This window comes from Naumovozyma castellii, chromosome 3 (assembly GCF_000237345.1).
Source record: "Naumovozyma castellii chromosome 3, complete genome".
NCBI lineage: Eukaryota > Fungi > Ascomycota > Saccharomycetes > Saccharomycetales > Saccharomycetaceae > Naumovozyma > Naumovozyma castellii.
In genome coordinates, this window is record NC_016493.1 from 638,533 (window position 1) to 663,760 (window position 25,228).

General features: G+C 37.4%; 13 protein-coding genes and 2 non-coding genes across 15 annotated transcripts; 8 read left to right on the top strand and 7 right to left on the bottom strand.

The window, feature by feature from the left end:
- Positions 1-26: 26 nt before the first annotated feature.
- On the top strand, positions 27-1,316 carry ZRT2 (low-affinity Zn(2+) transporter ZRT2; the record flags this gene model as incomplete). Its single annotated transcript, XM_003675632.1, has 1 exon — positions 27-1,316. The coding sequence occupies one exon, from the start codon at positions 27-29 to the stop codon at positions 1,314-1,316; it is 1,290 nt and encodes a 429-aa protein (XP_003675680.1).
- Positions 1,317-1,575: 259 nt separating this feature from the next.
- On the bottom strand, positions 1,576-4,527 carry DIP2 (snoRNA-binding rRNA-processing protein DIP2; the record flags this gene model as incomplete). The annotated part of the gene is made up of 1 exon (XM_003675633.1): positions 1,576-4,527. One exon carries the CDS (start codon positions 4,525-4,527, stop codon positions 1,576-1,578), a length of 2,952 nt encoding a protein of 983 aa, XP_003675681.1.
- A 94-nt stretch (positions 4,528-4,621) lies between these two features.
- Positions 4,622-5,176, bottom strand: DCN1 (NEDD8 ligase DCN1; the record flags this gene model as incomplete). The annotated part of the gene is made up of 1 exon (XM_003675634.1): positions 4,622-5,176. One exon carries the CDS (start codon positions 5,174-5,176, stop codon positions 4,622-4,624), a length of 555 nt encoding a protein of 184 aa, XP_003675682.1.
- A 460-nt stretch (positions 5,177-5,636) lies between these two features.
- On the top strand, positions 5,637-8,072 carry APC2 (anaphase promoting complex subunit 2; the record flags this gene model as incomplete). The annotated part of the gene is made up of 1 exon (XM_003675635.1): positions 5,637-8,072. The coding sequence occupies one exon, from the start codon at positions 5,637-5,639 to the stop codon at positions 8,070-8,072; it is 2,436 nt and encodes an 811-aa protein (XP_003675683.1).
- A 104-nt stretch (positions 8,073-8,176) lies between these two features.
- Positions 8,177-8,950, top strand: NCAS0C03290 (putative amidotransferase; the record flags this gene model as incomplete). Its single annotated transcript, XM_003675636.1, has 1 exon — positions 8,177-8,950. One exon carries the CDS (start codon positions 8,177-8,179, stop codon positions 8,948-8,950), a length of 774 nt encoding a protein of 257 aa, XP_003675684.1.
- Positions 8,951-9,183: 233 nt separating this feature from the next.
- On the top strand, positions 9,184-10,863 carry NCAS0C03300 (pepsin-like aspartic protease; the record flags this gene model as incomplete). The annotated part of the gene is made up of 1 exon (XM_003675637.1): positions 9,184-10,863. The coding sequence occupies one exon, from the start codon at positions 9,184-9,186 to the stop codon at positions 10,861-10,863; it is 1,680 nt and encodes a 559-aa protein (XP_003675685.1).
- Positions 10,864-11,211: 348 nt separating this feature from the next.
- SAN1 (ubiquitin-protein ligase SAN1) lies at positions 11,212-12,924 on the top strand (the record flags this gene model as incomplete). Its single annotated transcript, XM_003675638.1, has 1 exon — positions 11,212-12,924. The coding sequence occupies one exon, from the start codon at positions 11,212-11,214 to the stop codon at positions 12,922-12,924; it is 1,713 nt and encodes a 570-aa protein (XP_003675686.1).
- Positions 12,925-13,184: 260 nt separating this feature from the next.
- SRN2 (ESCRT-I subunit protein SRN2) lies at positions 13,185-13,718 on the bottom strand (the record flags this gene model as incomplete). The annotated part of the gene is made up of 1 exon (XM_003675639.1): positions 13,185-13,718. The coding sequence occupies one exon, from the start codon at positions 13,716-13,718 to the stop codon at positions 13,185-13,187; it is 534 nt and encodes a 177-aa protein (XP_003675687.1).
- A 321-nt stretch (positions 13,719-14,039) lies between these two features.
- TML25 (palmitoyl-(protein) hydrolase) lies at positions 14,040-14,726 on the top strand (the record flags this gene model as incomplete). The annotated part of the gene is made up of 1 exon (XM_003675640.1): positions 14,040-14,726. One exon carries the CDS (start codon positions 14,040-14,042, stop codon positions 14,724-14,726), a length of 687 nt encoding a protein of 228 aa, XP_003675688.1.
- Positions 14,727-15,076: 350 nt separating this feature from the next.
- Positions 15,077-17,176, top strand: CLF1 (Clf1p; the record flags this gene model as incomplete). The annotated part of the gene is made up of 1 exon (XM_003675641.1): positions 15,077-17,176. One exon carries the CDS (start codon positions 15,077-15,079, stop codon positions 17,174-17,176), a length of 2,100 nt encoding a protein of 699 aa, XP_003675689.1.
- A 110-nt stretch (positions 17,177-17,286) lies between these two features.
- On the bottom strand, positions 17,287-18,858 carry MSL5 (mRNA splicing protein MSL5; the record flags this gene model as incomplete). Its single annotated transcript, XM_003675642.1, has 1 exon — positions 17,287-18,858. One exon carries the CDS (start codon positions 18,856-18,858, stop codon positions 17,287-17,289), a length of 1,572 nt encoding a protein of 523 aa, XP_003675690.1.
- Positions 18,859-19,058: 200 nt separating this feature from the next.
- Positions 19,059-21,503, bottom strand: CFT2 (cleavage polyadenylation factor subunit CFT2; the record flags this gene model as incomplete). The annotated part of the gene is made up of 1 exon (XM_003675643.1): positions 19,059-21,503. One exon carries the CDS (start codon positions 21,501-21,503, stop codon positions 19,059-19,061), a length of 2,445 nt encoding a protein of 814 aa, XP_003675691.1.
- A 198-nt stretch (positions 21,504-21,701) lies between these two features.
- AVL9 (Avl9p) lies at positions 21,702-24,068 on the top strand (the record flags this gene model as incomplete). The annotated part of the gene is made up of 1 exon (XM_003675644.1): positions 21,702-24,068. The coding sequence occupies one exon, from the start codon at positions 21,702-21,704 to the stop codon at positions 24,066-24,068; it is 2,367 nt and encodes a 788-aa protein (XP_003675692.1).
- Positions 24,069-24,187: 119 nt separating this feature from the next.
- On the bottom strand, positions 24,188-24,275 carry NCAS0Ctrna1P. The gene is given in 2 exon segments: positions 24,188-24,224; positions 24,239-24,275. It is a non-coding gene; the product is annotated as a tRNA-Pro (tRNA).
- An 822-nt stretch (positions 24,276-25,097) lies between these two features.
- NCAS0Ctrna1R lies at positions 25,098-25,170 on the bottom strand. The gene has a single exon. It is a non-coding gene; the product is annotated as a tRNA-Arg (tRNA).
- Between the last annotated feature and the right edge of the window lie 58 nt (positions 25,171-25,228).

The following is a 25,228-nucleotide window of genomic DNA, read 5'->3' on the forward strand; positions in this document are numbered from 1 at the left end:
AAGCAGGCAACCAGGCAAGCATATCAATGATAGATATTATACTGGCGAGAGATGTTGACACATGCGAGGTTTCAAACACATACAACGGTCATGCGGGACTTAGAATCCTAGCCATATTCATTATCTTAATCTCCTCCGGTCTCGGGGTCTTCTTTCCTATCATGGCATCCCGTTACTCCTTTATCCATCTACCGGAGTGGTGCTTTTTCCTAGCTAAATTCTTCGGATCTGGTGTCATTGTAGCAACTGCATTTATTCATTTATTGGATCCCGCCGCGGAAGCCCTAGGCAACTCTTGCCTGGGAGGTACCTTTACAGAGTATCCATGGGCGTTCGGGATCTGTTTAATGTCTCTGTTTATGTTGTTTCTCATGGAAATTGTGACACATTATTACGTCGCTAAGAGTTTTGGTGATCATGATCATGACGGTGGTCATTCAAACCACCATGAGGATGACATTACCTCTTTTGAAGCAGATGGCTTTACCGATTTGGAAAGGCAAAATGGAATTGTACGTAGTACTGACCATAATAATAATAGTAATAATAATAATGTACTGCCGATGAAGAAGAATCAAGTGGATGAGAAATCTATCGATGAAGATGATGACGGAGATGATGAGGACAAAGAACAGGATCCTGCATCAAATGATCTAGCTTCTTCAAGCAGAATAAATAATAACGACAACCTAGTAAACACAAACACTAACATTAGCCGTTTTGTGTCTTCCGTTCCAGGGAAAGATCATTTTGGTCACGATGATGTCCATCAAGATTCATCCCAAATAGGTACACCCGTAGAGGAGGAGAATAAAGAACAATACTTGAACCAGATGATGGCTGTATTTATCTTGGAATTCGGTATTATCTTCCATTCAGTATTTGTCGGTCTTTCATTATCCGTTAGTGGGGAAGAATTCGAGACTTTGTTCATAGTACTAATATTTCACCAGATGTTTGAAGGTTTAGGGTTAGGAACAAGAGTGGCAGAGACAAATTGGCCCAAAAGCAAAAGATATACTCCCTGGTTAATGGGTTTGGCATTTACCATAACATCCCCTATTGCTGTCGCGATTGGTATTGGTGTGAGAAAATCATGGATTCCAGGTTCCAGAAATGCTTTAATTGCAAACGGTGTCTTCGATTCCATATCCTCGGGGATATTGATTTATACAGGTTTGGTGGAATTGATGGCTCATGAATTTTTATATTCAAATCAATTCAAAGGACCAGGTGGGTTGAAGAAAATGTTGACTGCTTACTTTATTATGTGTATGGGTGCAGGTTTAATGGCATTATTGGGGAAATGGGCTTAACATTTTGTCCACCTCTTGCATCTATCCATACATATATCTTGTTTTCTCTCCATTGCATCGCATTACATTATCTCGATCATGACATATACCATATTTATAATGATACATACACTTATTTATTATTTTAATGAAACTAAATTTAGCAAATTTTACTTCTCAAGCACTTGTTTGTTTTATAATACAGATGTTTAAAGTGTTATGTGGATTGTATATATGCAGTAAATAGGTTGTTGTATTTTATATCCCTCTTCAGTATTTATTATACGAGGGTTCCAAAAGTTCTCTTCTTGGCCATCTTGTCCTCGTGACTCTTTTGATCATATTCATCAACAAATTCAAGATTATGTCTCAAGTTCCATTGTTGTTTAATGAATTTCATACCTTGAATATTAAACCCAAGATCATCTTCATTAGCCTTTAAGGCATTTCTTAATTCATTCTTGACCTTAGTTATTTGCAATTTCAAAACTTCATTCTTTTGACTCACCAATTCCTTATGGTTCGACTTAACGATGAAAAACAAATTCTTACAAATCAATGCAAGATGATTATTCAACATCTTCTTATTACCAATGACAATATTGATGAACTTCAAAAATTTCAAAACATAAGAAAATGGCAACACAAGCAGGGCATCTTCCAGTTGTGATGGTTTGATCCTTATCAGTGTGTCCATTATATATTCTTCTGGTGTCTTTTTAATAGCAATTAAGATGGCATTTCCCTGAGGTTTGATTGGTGGTTCACCAGTCTTTTTCCTTTGCCATAATTTTAAATTCTTATCATATTCTTCAAATGATTCAATTTCAGCCATCCCCAAATCAAAAGCTTCCATCAATCTCTCACCTGCCTTTAGCGATTCCATTGTTTGCTTGTGAACATCAGTAGCTTCGTCGAATTCTACGTTGGTGGCACCCTTAGTATCTCCCTTAAATGCGTCGTCACCATTACCTTCTTCCAATGATGCTAACAATGTATCCTCATATTGTTCCTCCATTTCTTTATCTCTCTCTTCTTCCAAAAATACTTCATCCTCAGTTTCTTCCCAAATTCTGATACTATGATCGTGCGAAGATGAAACAACAAATGATGCATCATTAGCAATGGCCAAGGCCCAAACTTCACTTTGATGAGCAGCTAATTTCTGAATACATTCAAACTTGTCACCATCCCAATATTTAATAATACCGTCCTTGGAACAACTAAAGAAATTATGTGACTCAGGAACAAACTTTACATTCATAATAGAATCCTGATGAGCAAATAATGATTTGTGACAATCACCAAAATCCAACCCCCAGATCTTTATGTTCTTATCAGCAGATGAGGTAATGATCATCTTGGAATCAAACGATATGTCTATGGATAGCACTGGTAATTTATGTCCATATAAACTCAAGAAAAATTTCATAGAATCCAAAAAGAAAACTTTCACTGTGTTATCTAAAAGAGACACGGCAAGGAATTTGTCCTCGGGAGATACTCTAACCGAGAGAATATCATCACTCAATTCTAGCGTAGTATCATGATGTAGTCCTAATTTAGGTACAAATTTATCTGAAGTACCAGGAACCAATTCTTGCTCCAATTGGAAATTCCAAAATTTAACGCTCTTATCAGCAGAACCGGTAATTAATCTTTTACCATCACTTGTTAAATCCAATGACCAGATGGCTGCATCGTGAGCTTCTTCAATGTTGGCAATCTGGGTGGAAGAAGCCAAGTCAAATAGTTGTAATTCACCAGCTCTAGTACCGATGATGACTAACATTCCACCGGGCAAGAATTTACATGTTAGTGCATATCCACATTCAAAGGTTCTAATACACAATTTCGTTTTCAAATTCCAAATCTTTAATGAACCATTTGAGGCTGTGGCTAATAATTTATTATCATCACTAATATCAATAGAACGAATATCAGTCCTTTGACCTTGCAACTCAACGTTGTATAATTTGTTCGCTATTGGCTGCGTGGGTTCTCTTTTTTCGTATGGGATAGAATAATATTCAATAGTATTATTGGCAGTAGTCACAGTTAACTCAAGTTTGGTAGATGTCGCAATCGTCCATGTAGCAGCCTTCACTTTGTAAATAGACCTTATTATTTGGAATGGGTGCATCATCATGGATACAAATGAATCTTCTAGTGATTTCTTGATTTCATCAGGAGTCATACCCTTTTCTGTTAATCTTTTTTCTCTTTTCTTTAAGGCTTTGGATATTTCTTCCTCTTTTCTTAGTCTGAAGATTTCCACTGTTCTGTCTGCATTCTGGATTAAAAAGAAACCAACACCATCTATACTATCGATAAATTCAACATTAAGACCTCTTTGCTTACTTTGCTTTTCATATATTCCCTTTTCAATTAATTTAGAACCATTTGGTACAGTATCATCCTGTAGACTCAATTGCCAAAATTTAACCTGAGAATCAGAACTAGTAGTAATGACTAAATCATTCCTCACAGCAAGAGACCAACACTCCCCAGTATGAGCAATATGAGTCTCCACACATTGTTGAATTTTCAAATCCCAAATCTTAATTAACCCATCCTTGGAAGTACTAATTAGCCAATCCAATTCATTCTCCTCTTGGTTGTTGTTCGTAACTTCATTACACCAGATTCCTGTAATTGCATCCTTATGAGATCTCAATTTATAAAGACCTACTTCACTGACTAAATCCCAAACAATAATGTTAGAATCTCTGGAACCTGAAATTAATCTGGTACCAGATGTATCAAACTTCAAGGCTGTTATGGCAGATGAATGGCCATTCAAGTTACAGAGAACTGTCTTGGAATAAAGATCCCAAACTTTCACGACCCCATCATTGTAACCAACTGCTAATAGATTAGTTTCCTTATGATGTTGTAGGAAAGTCGTCTCTGCAGGTTTTGAAGATTTAGCATCCACTGACCCTGGTGGTGGTACCAAACCATCATTTAAGAAACTAGCCAACTCACCAGTCTTTAGATCCCATATATTAACGTTCTCGAGTGCCCCAGTAATTATTTGGCCGGGATGTGATTTCTTGGAAGACGTCGAAGGTAGCCAAACACAGTTGGAATTGGAACTGATGACACCAAATACGGACGCCTGCTCAAAACGTTGGTATGATTTGACCATATTAATGCTATTTCTATCTCTATAACTCTTGCCTGGTCTATGTATTATGTATATATGTAGTACAACAGAGTATGGTAACATAAAATTTCAGCTCATCGCTTAAAATTGAAAAATTTTCCAGGGTCACCCGGTGTCAGTAATCATTGTCACCATACATAAACTACTATGAAACCGCTTATATGTGGTTTGTATCCTGCAAATATTCGTAATATTCATCGATGATGTATGGCCATGCTGCAGTTTCATCGTATCCCTCCTTTATTACGTTCAAATTGGGGAATTTCTGGAAGAATACTACCAACATATGCCAGTAATCTTGGGTGATGAATTTCTTGTTTTCCTCATCTAGGAATTGGAACCAAAGATTCAGTAGTGTCGGGTCTACTCTAACTGGGAATTCCCCTTCTTTAGGCTGTAAGAATAATTTCCAATATGCAACTGCAGTTTCTACCTCTAAATCCTTATCTGGATCAGTGATCAAGCCGAAAGTATAATTGTAAATATCAATGAAGTACTGCTTGTCACTGTGTAGTTTATCATTCAAATCAACCAAGACTTGTTTCATCTGTGCAATGTCAGAACAGCCCTGTAAGAACCAATTCCCCAAGAACTGATCCCTCGTGATGTCATCTTTGATATTTTTACAGTGTAACAAATGTGTAAGGCATATCGTCACTAAATCTTCCAGATCTAACCCGAGATCACTCATGTAGTTCATCAATCCGTCCATACCTATTACTTTATCGCCATCCTCATTCTTGGCTGCATATTTCACGAACACTTCCACCAACTCTCGCGGGTATCTTGTATATTCAGGTACTGCTGTAGTGATATCGTCCGTAAATGTGCCAATTTCTCTCTCGTAGTAATCATTCAAGGCGTAAACTATGTTCCAATCGTTTCTTGAGAGGTATTTCTTGGCGAGTTTCTTGGTGCAATGCGCCAGATCTATAAAATCCTTGATAACCTGATCGTTGGTCTAGATGAATAAGTGAGTCAATGTTAGTAAAACATAGCCAGGATGTCTTTAATCATTTCGCTCCGATACGTACCATCCTCAATGTAGTGAAGTGTTTGCTGCCTAGTTGTATGTTACCTTTACAATCATATTTATCCCATTCGCTTTTTGTAAACAAAGATCAAGTAAACTGAAAAGGTTGGATTCATTGCATAGGACAAAGCAAGTGAGTATGTCTTTGGATGCAGATCTGCCGACTATTATTACCTCATTAAGGGAACAAGTAGAAAGACAATTTCATCCTCAATTGGAATCGTTGTTACTATGGTTGGATCCCAATAGCTCGAAGGGCACTAGACAAAACAAACCACCTACTCTAGAACTAAAGGATTGTATCAATTTGCTACGTGCCGGATATTCACAGGATGAAAAGTTTAAGATGTGGTTGAGGGAGTATTACCTGTATGTGGTTAAGTTTCATTTCATGAAGAATGTGGACGAGATCAGTGTTTTGAAGGATTTTAAGTTATTGGAGATGATATATATCTACCCGTTACAATTCATGGATTTAGTCGACTCTACGGATATTTCTAACCTAGTCAAGTCGTTTAAACATTATTTGATTGATAAGAATGTTACATTCCGTAAGAATTTAATTACTAAGTTTAAAGATTGTTTTCTTGTGGGCAATCAATTTGAATTTGAATATGAATTTGCCAATATTGTTGAAATAATTCATTGGATTCAAGACTCAGAAGGTGTTCTTTCAGCCACTGACTTGATTTTGGATGCCTCACTGACTAAGATTGAGATATTTGCAAGAGAGCAAATGATAGGTAAATTGAATCAAAAGTTCATTGTCATGGAAACATTTAATAAATTTATTGATATCTATTGGAAAAACTTAACTCAATTAATTGGAAATATTGAAGATGATCATGATTTAACTAATTTAATTTATCAATTTTTTGAAAGACAGTTTATTAAGATTAGAATTGAAGAGATTTTAACCATAATGGTTCAGGACTATCCGCAAACGAAGCCCACCATCTTGGAATTAAAGAGTATATTAAGTAAACAGAATAGCAGTACTGCAGGTGCTAGGAAACGAGGGAGAAGGAAAGATGAATGGTCCAAGAAACTGTTAAAACAGTTCCTCGTTACATTTAAGAGGGAATTTTTGAATCCGTGTATCCCTACCATCGATGTACTAAATGCGTATGTGAAGGCTACCAAATCATTTTTATTGTTAGATCCATCAGGATCTCTATTAAATTCTATCGTTATCTTTGTGAAACCGTACCTGAGAAGTAATGAAGTTGAGATGGTTGATATTTTATTATATGCTTTGCTTAACTTGAAATCTAAAGATTTAATAGAACTAAATTGTGAAAAGACAACTTATGATATGCGCTCAATAGAATTGCTCAGTAAGGAACTAAGCAATGATCATTCTAAACATGCAGGTGATGTGGATTACAAGAAATTTTCTCCAGAAGGTACTAATGAATTTGAAAATAGTACACTACCATATGAACAAGTATATACTGATTTCTTAAATTGGAAACCCAGCATTACTCCAATATCTGAAAGCAGTAATGATGACGAATTTGCCTCTTTGGGAAAAAACATAACGCCCATTGATTATGTATTCAATGCATTAGAATCTAAGGATAAATTGATATCGGAATTCTTAAAATTATTAACCATAAAATTATTACATATGAAGGGATACGAAGTGGAGGATAGGTGGCAAAAATGTTTGAAAATTTTACAAGATAAAGTGACATCTGACAAGAATATAGTGAATGATGAATCCATCACTTCCGATATAAATACCATTCTTATAATGTTACATGATATCTCAATTTCTAAGGAATCATCTAATGAAAAAATTAGTGAATTTCAAAATTCAAGTGAAATGCAATTGTTTCCAAAATTTATTTCCAAACTTTATTGGAAGTTTAAGAGGCAATCGGAATATCAATTCCCCTTAGATTCCAAATTAAGGAAAAAATTGTCTAAATATATGAAAAGTTATCATCATTCTCATCCAGGGATGAAACTAAAATTAGTAAATGGTACGGGTATTTGTTCTCTTAATCTGACATTCAAAGATGGACGTAAATTATCTGTCGATGCGACCTTTGAGCAATACACTGTACTCTCAGCATTCCATAACGACAAAGATGATTCATCTCAGGTACTTTCCATCAATCAATTGTCCACAATGCTCAAGATGGATCCTGAACGAGTTCGCGCACATTTACAATTCTGGATAAACAAGAAAGTACTCTGTCATCAAAATGACTACTACACCATCCAAGAATATTTAAATAATCAAGAATTGTCATCAGGACCAACTGTGATAACGTCTTCCATATTACCTCTATCACAAGAACGCATGCCATTTAAGAGGAGTGTACCCACTAATGTATTGAACGATCCAAAGGAAATACTTCATAGAGTGTATCCGTACATCAATGACATGTTCACTAATCTGGGTAGTTTGAAAGTGGATAAGATCCATTCCTTCCTGAACATGAGTGTTCCAAGGGGGTTGCACTACTCTAAAGTCACCGTGACGCAATTGGAGGCTTATCTGGATCAGTTAGTAGAGGAAGAGCAGTTGATAGTGCTTCCTGATGGATCATTCAAAAAATTGTAACGTTATCGCATTACTAATCCTTATTGAAAAAATTATAAAATTGAAAATAAAAAGTCTCAGCGATGCCCAGATAAGAAACGATAAGAGAAAAGAACACACCAACCATGACGCAGGAAAAGCCCACAAAGAAGATTGCCATCTTTTACACTGACGATGATGAGCCATGGACACAACCACACGGTAATTTTTCAGAAATGGCTACCAAATTATTCGAACAATCGAAAATTGATATAGACGAATCGTTTGAATACAAAACCTTCCGTATTGTGCAGGGAGACTTCCCCAGCTTTGATGAATTGAGCGAGTTTATGGGTATCTTTATAACTGGGTCCAAATATGACTCATTCGACCCGGAGATTGGTTGGATCATTAAATTAAGGGAGTATTTGCATGAGTTGATTAATGAAGAGACAAGAAGGATGCCCCCCGTAGTAGGTATATGTTTTGGACATCAGGTACTGGCTGCTGCGTTGGGGTGCAAAGTTGGTAGGAACCCGAAGGGGTTTGAAGGTGGTGTTGCTACGGTACAGTTAAATGAAGAAGGTAAAAAGATATTCAACGGTAAGTCCAGTTTGAATCTCTCAGAATTGCATAACGATATCATTTTCGAGACTCCACAGGGGTTCACAAGCTGGGGGTCCACTGCTATATGCCAATATCAAGGGTTATATCTGCCCAACCGTGTGCTGACCTTCCAGGGCCATCCTGAGTTCATATCAGCTGTGGCGCAAAACGGTGCTCTACGTACATTCAAGAAGCCTGGCTGTAAGATTCCTGTCGAGGAGCAGCAGGCTTTGCTACAGAGCTGCCAAGAGAAACGCAACGACGGGGTGGTAGCAGCCCAGAGTATCTGGAGGCTGTTCCGTGGGGAGTTGTAGAGTGTATATCCTATCATAGCATATCATATATGTCATTTAATCCATAATACTGCTTACGCGTTTCTTTTTCTTTGACGCGAATGAAATTTTTCGTGGCTCATTGATTCACCTGTTATTATTGGAGGCTCATCCATTCGGACTATATATATATATAGACTTTGGTAGGTTCTGCTCTTATTCAGGTTCCACACTCCAGAAGACCACTACCACACAAACACACTTGCAGTCACACCATGGTCTTCGCCAAACAACTGCTCTCTACCTCGCTCTTGCTTTCGTCGTCTCTATGGGACTTTGCTCAGGCACTCGATAATGAACTACCGAACAAGTTCGTCAACCTTAGGTTCAACAAGAAATACGGTGATCACTACGATACAGCCTCTACAGACTCCAGGAAACCTAAGCTGGAACTCGTCAAGCGTGACGGTTCCGACTACGAAGAGGTCGAATTGACCAATCAGCAAAGTTTCTATTCCGTCGAGGTCGACGTCGGAACACCCTCTCAAAGAGTTACTGTCCTTTTGGATACCGGTTCTTCTGACTTCTGGGTCATGGGTTCAGATAATCCTTATTGTTCCGATGATACTTCTACTACCGGTATCGACTGTTCAGAATTCGGCACTTTTGATAGCAGTAGCTCTTCCACTTTCCACAATAATGGAACAGCTTTCAACATTCATTACGGGGATGGATCCTTCGCACTGGGTACTTGGGGAACAGATACTGTCTCCATCGATGATATTACCTTGGATGCTCTCTCCTTGGCCGTGGCAAACTCAAGTAATTCCTCCATGGGTGTTATCGGGCTTGGGCTAGCAGGTCTAGAGACCACATATTCCAGTTCTCATGCTGTTAAAAGTGGCCAAACTTACCAATATGCAAATTTCCCGCTGGCTTTGAAAAATGCAGGTATCGTCGCCGCTAATGCTTACTCTCTATACTTAAATGATCCTGAAGAAACAACAGGTAACATTCTGTTTGGAGCCGTGGATCATTCTCTATATTCAGGTCAGTTGTATACTATCCCATTGGTTAATATCTACTCAGGAAGTGGGTTCAAAAATGCTGTGGAATTCGATGTTACTTTGAATGGTATCGGTATTGTTGACAGTTCAGGAAGTGCTACGACAGTGTCCACTACTCCAATCATTGCTTTACTAGATTCTGGTACCACTCTAACTTATTTCCCCACACAATATGTCTCCCTATTGGCTGCTCAATTGGGTGCTCAATACAGTTCTTCAAATGGTTATTATACAATTAGTTGTGATGCCATGCAAGATACTACCACGAAACTGGTTTTTGACTTTGGTGGATTCCATATCAACGCTACTTTGGCTGATTTCGTCGTGCAAAGTGGAACATCAACTTGTTTTCTAAGTATAATACCTCAAAATTCATCTTCCGCCATTCTAGGTGATACATTTTTAAATAATGCGTATGTGGTTTACGATCTAGATAATTTGGAAATTTCCATGGCTCAAGCAAAGTGGGATCAAAGTAGTGATGAAGATATTGAAGTAATTTCTAGTAGTGTTCCTAGTGCTGTGAAGGCACCAGGCTATTCCAACACTTGGTCCACCACCATGTCCATTACATCAGGTGGTAATATATTTACTGTCAATGCCGATGCATCAGCCACTGTGTCTAACAGTGGTTCTTCTGCCTCAGCCTCTTCTTCCTCTGCATCCTCAGGTTCAAACTCAAGAACTACTTCAACTTTATCTACATCTTCAAGAAAATCCACTCAAACGTCTACCAGAACTTCTAGTGGCACTTCATCAAGGAGAAGTTCCACCTCAACATCAACGTCTTCTTCTAATAATAAAGAGGAAAATGGATCCACAACTGTTATGGTTCCATCCATTTCATTCTTCGTTTTAGCATTCCTCTCTATATTCGTTGCATTTTAGTTTCATTTCCTTATATCATTACTTTTTACTTATTAATTAGTTCACCATATGCCTCTATTTCATTCTATTACATACTTCATTAAAAGATATAGTTTGTCTTTACATCCTACTTTATATATATATATATATATTTAATATTGTATATTTTCTGGAGTTTGTGAAATCGCGTGCGACGGCGCCTTACCTAATGGAATATGATAGAAATTCGCTAAAATGATAGATGACTGGTAACTTCATAAACTCTGTTTTACTGATATTAACAAGCTCAGATTGTGCTACTAATCATTTTGCTCATTCGTGGCATTGCACTGATATTGACAGACAACCAAAGAGGGTGACAAGAAAGCAATGAGTGAAAATACCAATAATAACAACGGTAGGAGCAATGAGAATCCGACACAACAACCTAATCAGGATACAACTTCTACACCTGGACCCGATACAAGAAACATCACTGTGGCTGTTCATTACTCATTATTGACTCCAGGAACTACAACACCAGTGCCAGGTTCTGGTCCCACTTCCGGTCCACAAACACAACAACCTCAGACAGGTGCAAATGCTGCCGCAGCTGATGGGTCCACTAATCCACCTCCTCCAAATGTACTACCACAACAATTACCTGGTGCATTTATCTTGTCATTTAGGGATGTTCCAAATACAACGTCACAGAATAGATTACAATCTATTATTACAATGGCGACAGAGTTGGCTGCTCAAAGATTTAGATCCATGATTGATAGACCTAAAGGTATCTCAAAGGAACAATTTGAAAAATTGCCCGTATTGACTTTAGATGATCTTAAGAAGAATGGTAGTGATCTACAGTGTAGTATTTGTTTTGAACCCTATGTTGCTGATGCAACAACAACGAAGAAGAGATCATTGAGTGGTACTGATAGTGAAGAACCCGGAAATGCAAAGAAAAGGAAAATAGACGCAACAACAGCTTCAACTCCTACTTCAAATGAACCCGAACCTACCACGACAGTGGAGGATAATGATGAAGAAGCACACCCTACATACAATCATTCACCAACAAAACTACCATGTGGTCATATTTTTGGTAGGGAATGTCTGTATCGATGGTGTAAATTGGAAAATACATGTCCACTTTGTAGACATGTTATTGCAGAAGTAGATACAACTCAACATCAAGCTCAAGACGCTGCATCTGACCAGGCTTTCGAAAGGATAAGAAACCTTGTTTATAATACAAATCCTACTTCCAATGATGATCAACCGACATCTGCACAGGATCAACTTCCCTTCTTTACGGGTATAATGCATCATAATGCAGCAATCCCTTTGAATACTGGAAATGAAGGGCAAACGGCTAATGGAACATCTTCAACTCCTCAACAGTCACTTGGAAATAGAATTAATTGGGTTCAAATACCGTTACATTTATCTAGCACTAATAATAATAATAATAATAATAATAATGCCACAGAAACAACTAATGTACAAACAGAAGCAAATAATAGAAATGCAAACTTTTTGCAAAGTTTTTTCACCAATTTAATAGGTCATGGTGAACAATTAGTCAGAAATGCAAGTCCACCAACAACTACGGCTAGAAATTCAGAAAATGCAGTTCCATCAACGTCGAATATGGAACAACCAGCAACAACAATAACTCAAGAACCTGGTTCTGTGGATACAACACAAGTTGCTGCATTACTTCGAGAATTTAGTAGAAGACGTCAAGCCATGGCAAATGGTAACACTAACACTAACCCTGTATCATCAGGAGCACCACAACCACAACCACCATCAGATTCATTATTCAGTACCGGAGTAGCCAGTTTTAGAGATTTTGATGGAAACGTTACCACGTATGAGTTGCATGGTAATTCGTTAGTTGCTCACCCACCTACCAACGTTCCTTCGTCCTCCAACGAAGCACCACCTTCATCATCATCATCATCATCGACTGAGGATACAAACAACACATCTTCCTCATCAGCCAGCACTAACACCAACACGAACACAAACACGAACACTACGAATGGACGCCATGATGTAGTCCCTGACCACACATCTGATGAAAACAATTGAGCATAGATATAGATAGAACATGACATTTTTCAAAAGACTTTAAAAGACACAAACGTTTACGATAGACAAAATAATAATAATAATCATCATAATCATAATCATCATCATTATAATATTACCATATTTCAAAAGTTGTCACTGAATTAATATTCCATAGGTTATATAGGATATTGCATATACTTCATTGTAACTTATAGTTTTATTTTCATATTATAATAAATATTATTTCATATATATTTAAAGGCATGAGTCTTTTATTATTAGGACTTTAACCTCCCCTGAGCGTCCCAAGTGGCCAATTTCTCTCGTTGTAAATGGAATAGCTTTCTCTTTTCCAGATATTCATTCACAAAGGTGTCTAATGAATTACTATCTAATTTGTTTTCAGTATGCGTGTTTAAGGAAAGCTCCAACTGGTTACATTGTTCGTCAAGTTGTCTAATACTTAGTTGTACTTTTCTTTTCATTGCTTCATCACTATAATTATCCCGTATCATCCCTTGTAGGTCTTGCCATTGTTTCACATATTCTGACTCACAGATCTTCAATTGTTCTATTTCTTCAGTCACTTCATGTCTCTCAATCTGTAATTCATCGAACTTCCTCTGTAATTCTTGTAATTTATGTCTCAATTCTTCAATTTGCTCCTCCAATTCACTTAAAGGATGAAACTTAGTTACATAGGATTGTAATTGGTCTCGGTGTTCCGTGAGAAGACCCAGTAATTCTCTTGTAGTTAATAAATCAGCATTATCTGGTAAGGGAACGTTACCACTAGGTTCTGTAGAATCCATTGGTGGCTATTCTTTCTCGATTGTATATAGTACCGTGTTTCTCTTTGAACGTTCAATATGTTAAATATTTTTTCTAGCTTCTTTCCCTTAAGACTGTAACACCCATTTACAAAGACTCATAAACTACAAACTGCTAGTAAGAAAAATGTTATCAAGATGGTACTATATCTCATATTGCCTTGAATCTGTATAGACTATGTGTTATTCAATATTGTGTTACGTAATCTTGACTAGCAATGAGTTTTCATTTTCCCATTTTTCAGCTCTTTCAACTCATCGAGGATGCGATTGGTATTCCACCATGTAAAAAAGGATTGAGTTATGAGTTGTATTCGAATTGCTGCCAAGGTACAACCTGCTAAGCAGGCAATCATTGTATTCCATGGGCTGGGGGACACGGGTATGGGCTGGACCTTCCTGGCAGAACATTTGCAAAAGAACGAGAGATTCCAACGTACAAATTTCATCTTCCCCACTGCTCCCACCGTTCCTGTAGCTATGGCTGGTTGCAGAATGCCATCATGGTTTGATCTGTTTGAGCCAGGTTTTGATACTGATAAATGGGACGTTGATGGAATCAAGAAATCGCTAAATATCTTGAACGGATACGTTAAGGAGCAAATGGATGCAGGGATCACATCTAAGAATATTGTTGTTGGAGGTTTTTCACAAGGGGCTGCCTTAACTCTAGCGTCTATTAAGTTCCTACCTTGGGAAATGGCTGCGTTTGTGTCTCTATCTGGGTTTGTCCCAATGAAGAAGTCGCTGAGAGGTATGTCTAATAATGTCAATCGCTCGACACGTGTGTTCCATGGACATGGTGGTATGGATATGATGGTTCCCCACGAAAGAGCAGAAGAGGCTCGTAGTTTCTTCAAAGATGAATGCTCCATGCAGAACTATGAGTTGCATACGTATCCAATGATGGAGCACAGTGCTTCCGAACCAGAACTCGAAGACCTGGAGAAGTTTCTTTCAGAAGTCTTTGATGCTGTCAAATCAGAATAAATAGGATGAGCTAAGTAGGCGTACTCTTGGGCATCTTGTATTAATTAATTATGCCAAACAGGTATTGGAAAAAAAGTTCTGTTAAGCTCAATTTTTTAGTTATGAACTATTATCTATGATATATACATTATGCTCTGTGCAATAGTAGTAGTAAAGAGTTTACAAATACCACTAATGAACCTTTTGAAGATTTATTGAAACATTCATTATCTAGTGAGTGACATTAATGAATTTTTCGCAGAGCGAAAGTTATAAACTTGAAAAATGTGTGATACCTTTCAACTCAGCTCATCAAGGAGAAGTAACGATAGAAGATATAATCATCAAGTCATATCTCACTCGGTGTTAATATGTCTACAACAGATCCTATTTCAAGAGAGGAAAATGGAAAGGAACAGGTGTCTGCGGAACAAATTCTTCAAGAAGTTTATACCAGAAGGAAGCAATTAAAAGTTAAGAATGCAACAAAAGTGGATATCTTGGATTTAGAAGAATTAAAGGAATACCAGGGTAAAAAACGAACAGAGTTTGAAACATATTTGAGAAGAAATCGTCTTGATGTGGGGCAATGGATGCGTTATGCACTTTTTGAAGTGGAGCAACATGATATTCGAAGAGCTAGATCTGTCTTTGAAAGGGCCTTATTGGTGAATAATTCATATATCCCATTGTGGATTCGATATATTGATGCAGAATTGAAATTGAAATGTATAAACCATGCAAGGAATCTGTTGGATAGGGCCATAACAACTCTTCCGAGAGTGGATAAACTTTGGTATAAATACTTATTTGTGGAAGAATCATTACAAAACTGGGATGTGGTTAGATCATTATTTAGGAAATGGTGTTCTTTGGAACCAGGTATCAATGCTTGGAAATCATATGTGGATTTTGAAACAAGGCAAAACAATTGGAATAACGTTAGAGAAGTTTATTCCAAATATGTTGCTATTCATCCAAAAGTGGCCACTTGGTTAAGTTGGGTAAAATTTGAGATGGTTCATGGAGATGTATCTACGATAAGAACAGTGTTTTCTCTAGGATCAGACGTGTTAAATGAATACGAAAAGACCGATCCAGGATTTAAGGAAGATTGTATTGAATTTGCAATTGCATTTGCAAATTGGGAGGCTTCTCAGATGGAGTATGATAGATCTAGAGCCATCTATAAAATTTTAATTGATAAATGGCCGAATGATGGGAAACTGCAGAGCGGCATGATTGACTTTGAAAAGCAATTTGGCGATGTCTCAACCATGGAGGAAAGTGTTGTCTATAAGAGAAAAAAAGAATATGAGACTCTTTTAACGAATTCTCCCCAAGATTATGATTTGTGGTGGATGTACCTCGATTTATTAGAAGAAAATTTCCCTCAGGAATTATTACTGGGTTTCAAGAAATCAGTAAATAATACGCAACCTTCATCTAATGTGAAGGATGTCAACTGGAAAAGATATATTTACCTGTGGGTTCGCTATTTGGCTTATATCGAACTTTCAATAAATGATATTGTTAGTTGTCGCAATTTATTTAAAAAACTGATAAATGAAATAATACCGCACAAGTCCTTCACATTTGGTAAAATATGGATAATGTACAGTGAGTTTGAAATACGGCAGAACGATATTGGTACTGCAAGAAAGATCTTGGGTAGGTCTCTAGGTTTATGTCCGAAACCCAAAGTTTTTCGCAGATACATTGAAATTGAAATTTCATTACGAGAGTTTGATCGTGTTAGAAGGCTTTATGAGAAGTTTTTGGAGTTCGATCCATCCAATCTAAAGACATGGATAGCATATGCAGAATTGGAGCAAAATTTGGATGATGAAGAAAGAGCTAGAAGCATATTCAACATACTACTAGACGATGCTAATGATGTCATATCGATGTCGGACTCATCCAAGGTTATTGTAATAAAACGATTTATTGAATTTGAAACCGATATGGAAGAATATAATAATGCTAGAGAGCTTTATGAACACTATTTGCAATTAAGTAACTTTTCTCCGGAAGTATGGACGTCGTACGCAATGTACGAGAGTGCTACTCCTACTGATGATCAATTGAAAGCGTTACGAGAAAAAATGGATGAAAATGAAGATGAAGAAGTGGATTTCAAAATTGAAGAAGTTAATAAAGAACGTTGCAGAGCTATTTTTGAAAGAGCTTTGAAATATTTCAAGGAACAAGATGATAAACCAAAGAGAATACTCATGTTGGAAGCGTTAAAGGGTTATGAGGATGAGTATGGAGATTCCCACACTCGACAGGAAACCTCTAAAAGGATGCCACAAGAGGTCAAGAAGACAGTCATGGAAGATGGAATAGAACGCGAATTTATAGATTATGTTTTTCCAGATGATTCCAAACTAAACCCTAAGGCATCAAAATTCTTAGCACTGGCTCAGAAATGGAATCAAGAACAAAATGGAGAAACAGAACGTGCATGATATGATCCTCTTCAGGAATAAGTAAAATACTAGTTGTTATTTTTAGTTCTAATAAAATAAAAAAATATGCTAATGACTAGTTAGTTAGTGAAAGAAAATACATACTATTATTATAACCCTGGAGGTCCCGATAGCCCTGGTGGAGGAGTTGAATTTTGAGGAGATTGTCCTGGTGGGCCTGATATCCCAGGTGGAGGTCTTACGCCCGGTGCAGATTGTCCCGGTAAACCAGGTGGTCCAGCTATAGAGGTGTTTAGGCCTGGTAGTGGTGATAACCCAGGGGGGGCATTTAAGTCCAGCCCCGGTGGCATCGAGCCCATAGTTGTTTGAACCCCCCCATAATTAGAGGTAGGTGTGTATTGCGGCATTTGGGCTGGAGGGGTTGGTGTTCTTGTACTTCCATATGGAATGTTAGTAGTTTGGATTCCCGGTGGTAACATGTTCAAAGGTGTGTTATTATTCGCTTGTACATTATTATATCTTCCACTGGATATTGGTCTATTGAAATTGTGAGGTGATGATCTTTGAAACTCACCATTACTGTTGTATCTAGATTGTGTTGGCTCTCCGCGTGAATAACCACCACTTGGAGTATTGGGTTGGAATCTTGAATCAGTACGTCTTCGTTTTAGATCATTTTGACTGTCAGTGTAATTACTATATCGGCTATTGCTATTGTAACTAGCATTAGTCGACGGTGGAAAGTGTTGTGGTGGTTGTGTGGTAAATGTGCAATCACGGGTAGTATGACCTGTCTGGCCACATTTTCTACATACTATCATTTGTGCAAACGTTTCCTTGTTTGGACAATCGTATCTTTTATGTCCTTGTAGCCCACATATTGGGCATGGTCTATTATCTTCTCTTAAAGTCCCATTAAGTTCAGCAAGTTCTCTAAGTTGACCTCTCTTTAAATCATTTTGTCCCTCCGGTGACGTGACAGCTTTGATAACAACTGCTTGACAACATTTGATACCCTTTTCTATTTTTTCTTCTGAATCTGCAATGATTACACAATGTAATGGATCAGACATATCCATAGCTCCCTTAGGAAGGTCATTTGAATTCTTCCCTTCCTTAACTGAACCTCGTCCTCTTATGGCAATCTTGCACCCAGAATCTTCTTGCAACTTCTTCAAGGTGTTCCCACGAGGGCCTAAAAGCAACCCAACAAAATTGACAGTTGGATATTGTTCCACAGGAATGTAATACTTGTCTTGAAATCTGGTAATTTTCACGTAGCCAGAAGGTGCTACAAACCCAGGCATTGTCTTCTCTGAGAGTTGAACTAATCTATTTCTTTCCTCTTCCAATTTCCTTCTATATCTTTGTTCGGCAGTGTTAGTTCTCTTCCCCTGCTGATCATAAGATGGAGGAGGAGAAGGTGATCTATTCTTCCTCTTTGGTGGCACAATATCGTTCGTGAGTAACTTCATGGTTATTTCTTGGATTCTAAATATCGACTGATAAACTGTGAGCTGTTCATGCGTTAATGCACCAGTTATTCTAGTGGGCAAACGCACCGTTGTTTCAATCTTAGTTGGACCTTTATCCCAAAGGTCTTCGTTCACCAAATCCGGAGCTGGTGAACGACCTCTTGCACTTTCTTGCTCTGACATGCTATTCAAAGGTGTAGTTACTACTTGGTCAAATGTATCTTCTTTTGTAGAGTAGTCTCCCATTGCAGTGGCTCAAGTATACTAATTGATGAGGTCGATGGAAAGTGTCAAACTGGTTAACAATAACTTAACAAATTTTCCAAAGCGAAATTCTTAATAGCGAAAGAAAAATAGTACAGATTGAAATATATACAGAAAGCAAAGAAAATACGTGAACTAAGTTGTATTATTGTTGTATATTAATATTACAAGTGTCTATATTTTCATACCTGAGCTAACATATCTGTGACCATTTTCTTGACCAGGTCAAAAAGTTCTGATGGAGATCCATCAATAATGGTTTCCCCGTCGCTGACTTTCATCACTGCCACTTTATCGTCTATCACAAGCATACCCTCTCCTTTAAATTCTGCAACATGATGTATTTCCGTCAGTTTCCTCTTCAGCTCGACTAATCTCACGTCACCTACAGAAAGGGTCCCGCTGGCATGGATCTTGGTGATGTTATCCATTGGCTTTAGGACAAGTTTAGACTTGCTAGTTGGTTGACCGTTTACTAAGGATTTTTCGTTCACTAGATGACCTGTAACATGTGCCACAGTGTAACGATCACTAATTTTCTGCCATTTCAAGAGACTGTCTAGATCAGGATCTAACGATATCTCCAATGTTTTGATCGTTGTTGTAAATTCTACATCTTCACCTAGTGGAAGAACTAGAGTATCTGTTCCCTTCTTTCTTAGCATGTTTATTAATTTTTCATCTTGAACTTCTTCAGGACCTTGAATAATTAATTTTCTGGCCCTTAATGAGGGCCAAATGACGGAAGCTGACCGCTGATCCACCAAACTCTCGAGGTTAATATATGTTATCATGCATCTTAGTATCAACTGCTCGTTAGTTTCTGATCTAGATTTTACAGTATTGCTGGTATCAAGATACGATAAATTGTCAAAATTATTCATTTCTAGTTCTGGAGTACCCTTACGTTTCTTGTTAATTTGTTTTGCAGGATCGTATGAATCCTCATCATGTGCTGAATCTGAATGTATTATAGCTCTTCTCTTTGATTTTGATGTTTCTTCTATCTCCTCTTGATCCTTCGGTATCAACATGTTGAAATCAAAAATAGTACCATAGTCGTCTCTTTTTATCTTAACAGGGTGGAATTGGAACATTTTATGTTTTAATAGAGATGTTTTCTGAAGTATCACATCGACAGGTGTTTGAAACTTTTGTGTGTCTTGAGTTCTTGAACTTAACGGGTCTTCATCTTCATCTTCATCCTCGTCTTCATCTTGCTCTTCAGCACCTTCATTCTGCCCAGAGGTTGGACCCCCATTAAAAGATGTAATACTTTTCTGACGAAAATCATCTCCTTTCTTTAATTGTTCCTTTTCAATTTTCCTTTGCTTGGTCATTTCCTGAAACTTCTCCACATCTTCTGCATTCAAGGTGCTAAACCTAACTTTCTTAACCGCAACAGTTTGGGCAAAGTTAAGTGATTCTCCCTCTTGAACACCTTGTTCCTTTTCCATTTTGGACCATTGGTTAAACATAATGGAGGGTACGTATTGATTGCCGTTGTACTTGGAAGTTAGAAGAACGGTTGTCTGTTCCATGGAACCCAACTTGTCGAACACATCATTCAGTAAAGGGTCCACTTGGGATACAAAACAGATTTTGGAACTTCCACTGTATCTATTCAGTTCGTCAGGTGTCACCACTTTAAATTCAAATCTACCACCCAACTCAAATGGAGTCTCGTTACTTCTAGATTCCCATGTTTTCAGAAGGGTCGAGGATAACCATTCTAACATAGATTTGGCATAAGTTAAGGCCCTACCACGAGAATAAGAGACCAGTAGTATTGGTAATCTATTAAACATCCCATTCTTCAAATTCTCATAAAGGAAGTCATGAACCAATACAAATACATCAAGGAATTTCCCGCCAATATCAATGGGGATTAGCGCAGTTCCATTGTTACTCAACGCTTTCTTCAAGCTATCTTTGAATATCCTGGCACGCTTCTTATAGGGCTTGACGGAACCAAATTTATCAAATGAAGTGATAATACCGGAGGGTCGCATTAACGTAGATAATGGTTTGCCCATGTTATCTAGCAAAGATGCGGCATTTAATATTGTATCTCTAGTATGGTTCCACCTTGGAGCATAGACTAATTTTTCAGAATATGTAGAAATGCACCAGATGGATCCACCTGGGTTCACACCTGAGTTTAGAGCGAAAAATGTCAACCCATCAAATTTTGATCGAAGATCAATCATTTGAGAATATTTCAGGATTTGTATATGATCAAAGGCAGCCTCTATATCTTCCACTTCCATCTTATTGCTATCCAAAAAAGGGCCAATTATCCCCTGAGAGGCGTACCATTCTATTGTTGACACTCTCCCCAAATTAGCCACAGGTAAGGTTGCATACACAGCAATTCTTGAAAGGAAGTGAGAAAGGAAATTTTCGTATAGTAACGTGTATGCACCGAGACATTCAATGGTAGGTTGTGAAATGAGTATTACATCAATCTCAGGTATTAAATTAGACCAGTACTTGACGCAATCGACATACGAAACCTCCGTACTTGTCCAGCCTGGGTCAATTAAGATGGTAACGTTATCAAATTTCAGGATGGTCCCTACTGTTCCATTAGAGCCATCATTGCAACAGCTCACCTTGTAAGTCATCTTCAATGTCGGATATCCCTCGTAATTGGTCTTCCCTGTGGACTTTTTCCTTTTCAGTGGTTTTCATGAGTGAAGTGGATTCAAATTCCTTAACTTTGGAAAATTTCATCTCACTCCGCCGAATCTTTATTAGATCTTCTCTTAAATGTACCGATCAACATAGATTCCCCCTATGTCCCCAAATAGAAGCCAGCATATATGAGTGAACTATTACCTACGATATTGGGAGTCTGTCTTGTGGATTTCCATCATAAGAGAGGTCCCGAAGTGGAATATTGGTACGGGCTGCCCGATAGTTGTAATACGAACGAACTATGGCCTAATTTACCCTTCCAAGCCTTACCTGATGGATCTCATTCGTTTGAGGAGACTTTCACTTATTTCACATTGCTTTATAATGAAAGGAGGAAATGTAGCCCCGAGAATCAAGGTGGTGCCTCTAATTTACCCGATGATGAATTGAGTGATTATACAACGTTATTTGCGATATCTTGTTCCAGGCAGATAGATAGTGATAAGTTAACACATAAGAGTTTAGATGTGACTAGATCAACCGTGCAAAAAGCAGTAGTGGTTATTGCTAGGAAACCTATATTTGGACAAATCAAAGATAAGCTAAGCATCGTCACTAATGCATTCTTCCTTCAACATGATTTTGGAGATAAAAGCATTATTATTTCACTTTGTGAAAATCTCAAATCTATTTATAATCAAGTGGAACCAATTTCTTCGGTAGATAATGGATTGTATGTCGGACTTTGCCTCCGTAAGATATTGTATGATTTCAAGAAAGATGTTTTGTTGATAATAAAGGCGTTACTGTTGGAGAGAAGAGTTATATTTTATGGTAGTGATGTGGAGCTGCTTTGTAATTTGCAGTTTGGATTGTTGAGTTTAATTCCTAATCTAATCTCAAACTTACAAGATTCTGGTAGTCCTCTACTATATAATGATTTGAGTCAATTGAAAGCGGCAGATTCATTTAAATCTAGTGATAGGCAGTCAGTCTTACGGTTTCTCGGGTTACCACTTCAAATATTTGAGAAAGGTGGTATGTTTTCTCCATATACTCCTTTGCAACAGGTGAATGATATTAAATCTGAAATGACAAAATTTTTCATTGTTGGTACATCAAATTCACTTTTGTCGGAACAACGAGATGAATTGTGTGACATTTTCATCAATGTGGATGAGAAATCAGTAGATTTGATTGATAAAAGTTTAGCTCCCATATTACAGTTAACTTCACATGACAAGAAATGGATTGAATCCATTGTTTCATTGGTGACGGATACATGGAATGAAAATGATGAGGAGACACCTAAAAATTCACAGTACGAAGGTAGTGAGGATTTCATAAGATGGCAATTTGAAGACTACTTTACTGGTTTACTATCATCTGTGAAAATTTACGACTATATTGTAAAATGTAAGGAGAACGCTATCATACCACAATCGATTCCCGAAGAATGGGTGGATTCCAAGCCAATACACTTATTCAATATTAATTGGCTACAGCAATGGGAAACTACTCAAAATTTTAAGATATTCAACACCATTACTGATGATAGATTATTTGATTTATTTCCACCAAAGCATCCATATAATGGGGTAGATACACTAAAGGTCCTTCAACAAAAACTAGCTGCAACATTTCAAAATCTGAAAAGAAACAATAGTATTGCCACAGAAAAAGATTCAGTGATACTTTTGAAAGCCACAGAATCGTTGGATGATAGCAATACGACCCATTCAGAAACGTCGCTAGCTACAACACCGTCTATCGTATCAACATCTTCAAGTAAAGAGCGATTACAACCGAACGTATGGACCTCCTGGAAAGATTATTTCAATAAAAAGAAGATTAAAGGGTCCGCTAACGAAACTGAGAATGTGCAATCTTTATCTACAGAGGAACTGGATACTAAGGAATCGTCGCCTGAAAATCCAGCTAAGAAAGTATTTGAGAATGCACTTTTAGGATTGGGTTTCCACCTCCCGAATCATAGACAAGAGGTGACCGAAATAGCTGAAGTAAAAGATAATGAATCTACACCAGACACAGCAGAAAGGGACAAGGAATCAGTAGTACTGGTTGAATCTGCTTCTAATGATGATAAAGTGGACGAATCTATTGAGCAGGAGAGTGATGCTGAGCCTACTCCTGACAATAACGTTGGTGAATCTGTTAAGCAGGACAATAACACTAAATCTTCTAATGATGATAAAGTGGACGAATTTATTGAGCAGGAGAGAGATACTGAGCCTACTCCTGACAATAACGTTGGTGAATCTATTAAGCAGGACAGTGACACTAAATCTACTAATGATGAGAAAGTGGACGAATCTATTGAGCAGGAGAGTGATACTGAGCCTACTCATAATGATAACGTTGATGAATCTATTAAGCAGGACAGTGACACTAAATCTATTAATGATGAGAAAGTAAACAAGCCTATTGAGCAGGAGAGTGCTACTCAATTCACTGAAGTTATATCAGAGCAATCGACGTCAATTGTTAAACCAACACAGGAGTTAAGTCTTGACGATAGTGAAGATCTATAATTGATTTAAGTAGGGGAACTGGAACTTTGAATAGTATTTGCAGTATATCTAACGTTTTAAAAGTAAAATAAATAATTCAATCTTATTTTAAAAAAAATATAAGCATCCAAAAAAAAAAAGGGGAGAGCGGGGAATTGAACCCCGGGCCACCCGCATATTCGAGAAGAAAATCCCAAAGCGGGTATCATACCACTAGACCACACTCCCATATATTTTATACTTTTTTTAAAGTATGTGGTCTAACTTACCTTTATTAAAATATCGTTAAATACTTTTTAAATTCAAAGGAAATGAAAAGAAAAAGGTTTCTTTGGTGAAACCAGTATCTTTTTGAAAATGTCTTTCCAACACTAGAACTTTTGAGACTTTCTTATTTAATTGTTTTATTTATATTCCTTCTTTTTTAATTTTCCTTCATGTTCTTTAAATAACAAAACTATCTTACTAAAATAATAATAATAAATGAAATGGAAAATAGGTCTGTACTGAGCTTTAAAATCAAAGAAAAGGGAAGAGAAGGAAAGGAAAAAGATATTTAATTGTTTCTTTAAAATAAAAAAACTTTTTTCTTTTCTGAACTTGGTGTTAGAAAAAGAACTCTTGCTCTCGCTATTGATTCCCCGTATACACTTCCGGGCTTTTCCAAATTTGAAATATGGGAAGTGGGGACCAAATTGAGCTTGAGGTGCAACCAGCCACTTAAGGCAAAAGTATTTTGGGCGTTTGCTAAACAATAAAGTTTTCATTTTTCTTTCTAAAAACTATAATTATTTTAATACTAAAGAGATGTGTTCCAGTTTTGGTCAAGTATATGTATTTTAATTACGGTCGCCTTGGCCCTTCTTCTTAGCCGGTCCAAATTGTTCAGTGAATGACGTTAATATTGTCAAAGGAAACCGAGGGGACATACCATAAAAACTCAAACTTTAGAGTTAACTAGTAATAACAGGCTATTAGATGAATAAACCTGCTATCAATCTTGGGGGAGATAGTTGACAGGAGTAACCAAAAATGAAAAAAAAAAATATTCTTCCCCGCCAGGACTTGAACCTGGAATCTTCTGGTTCGTAGCCAGACGCCGTGACCATTGGGCCACGAGGAACAGAATTTAGTTTTAAAAATCCGACTTTTCAGTTTTGTTCAAGTGCTTACTTTTGAAA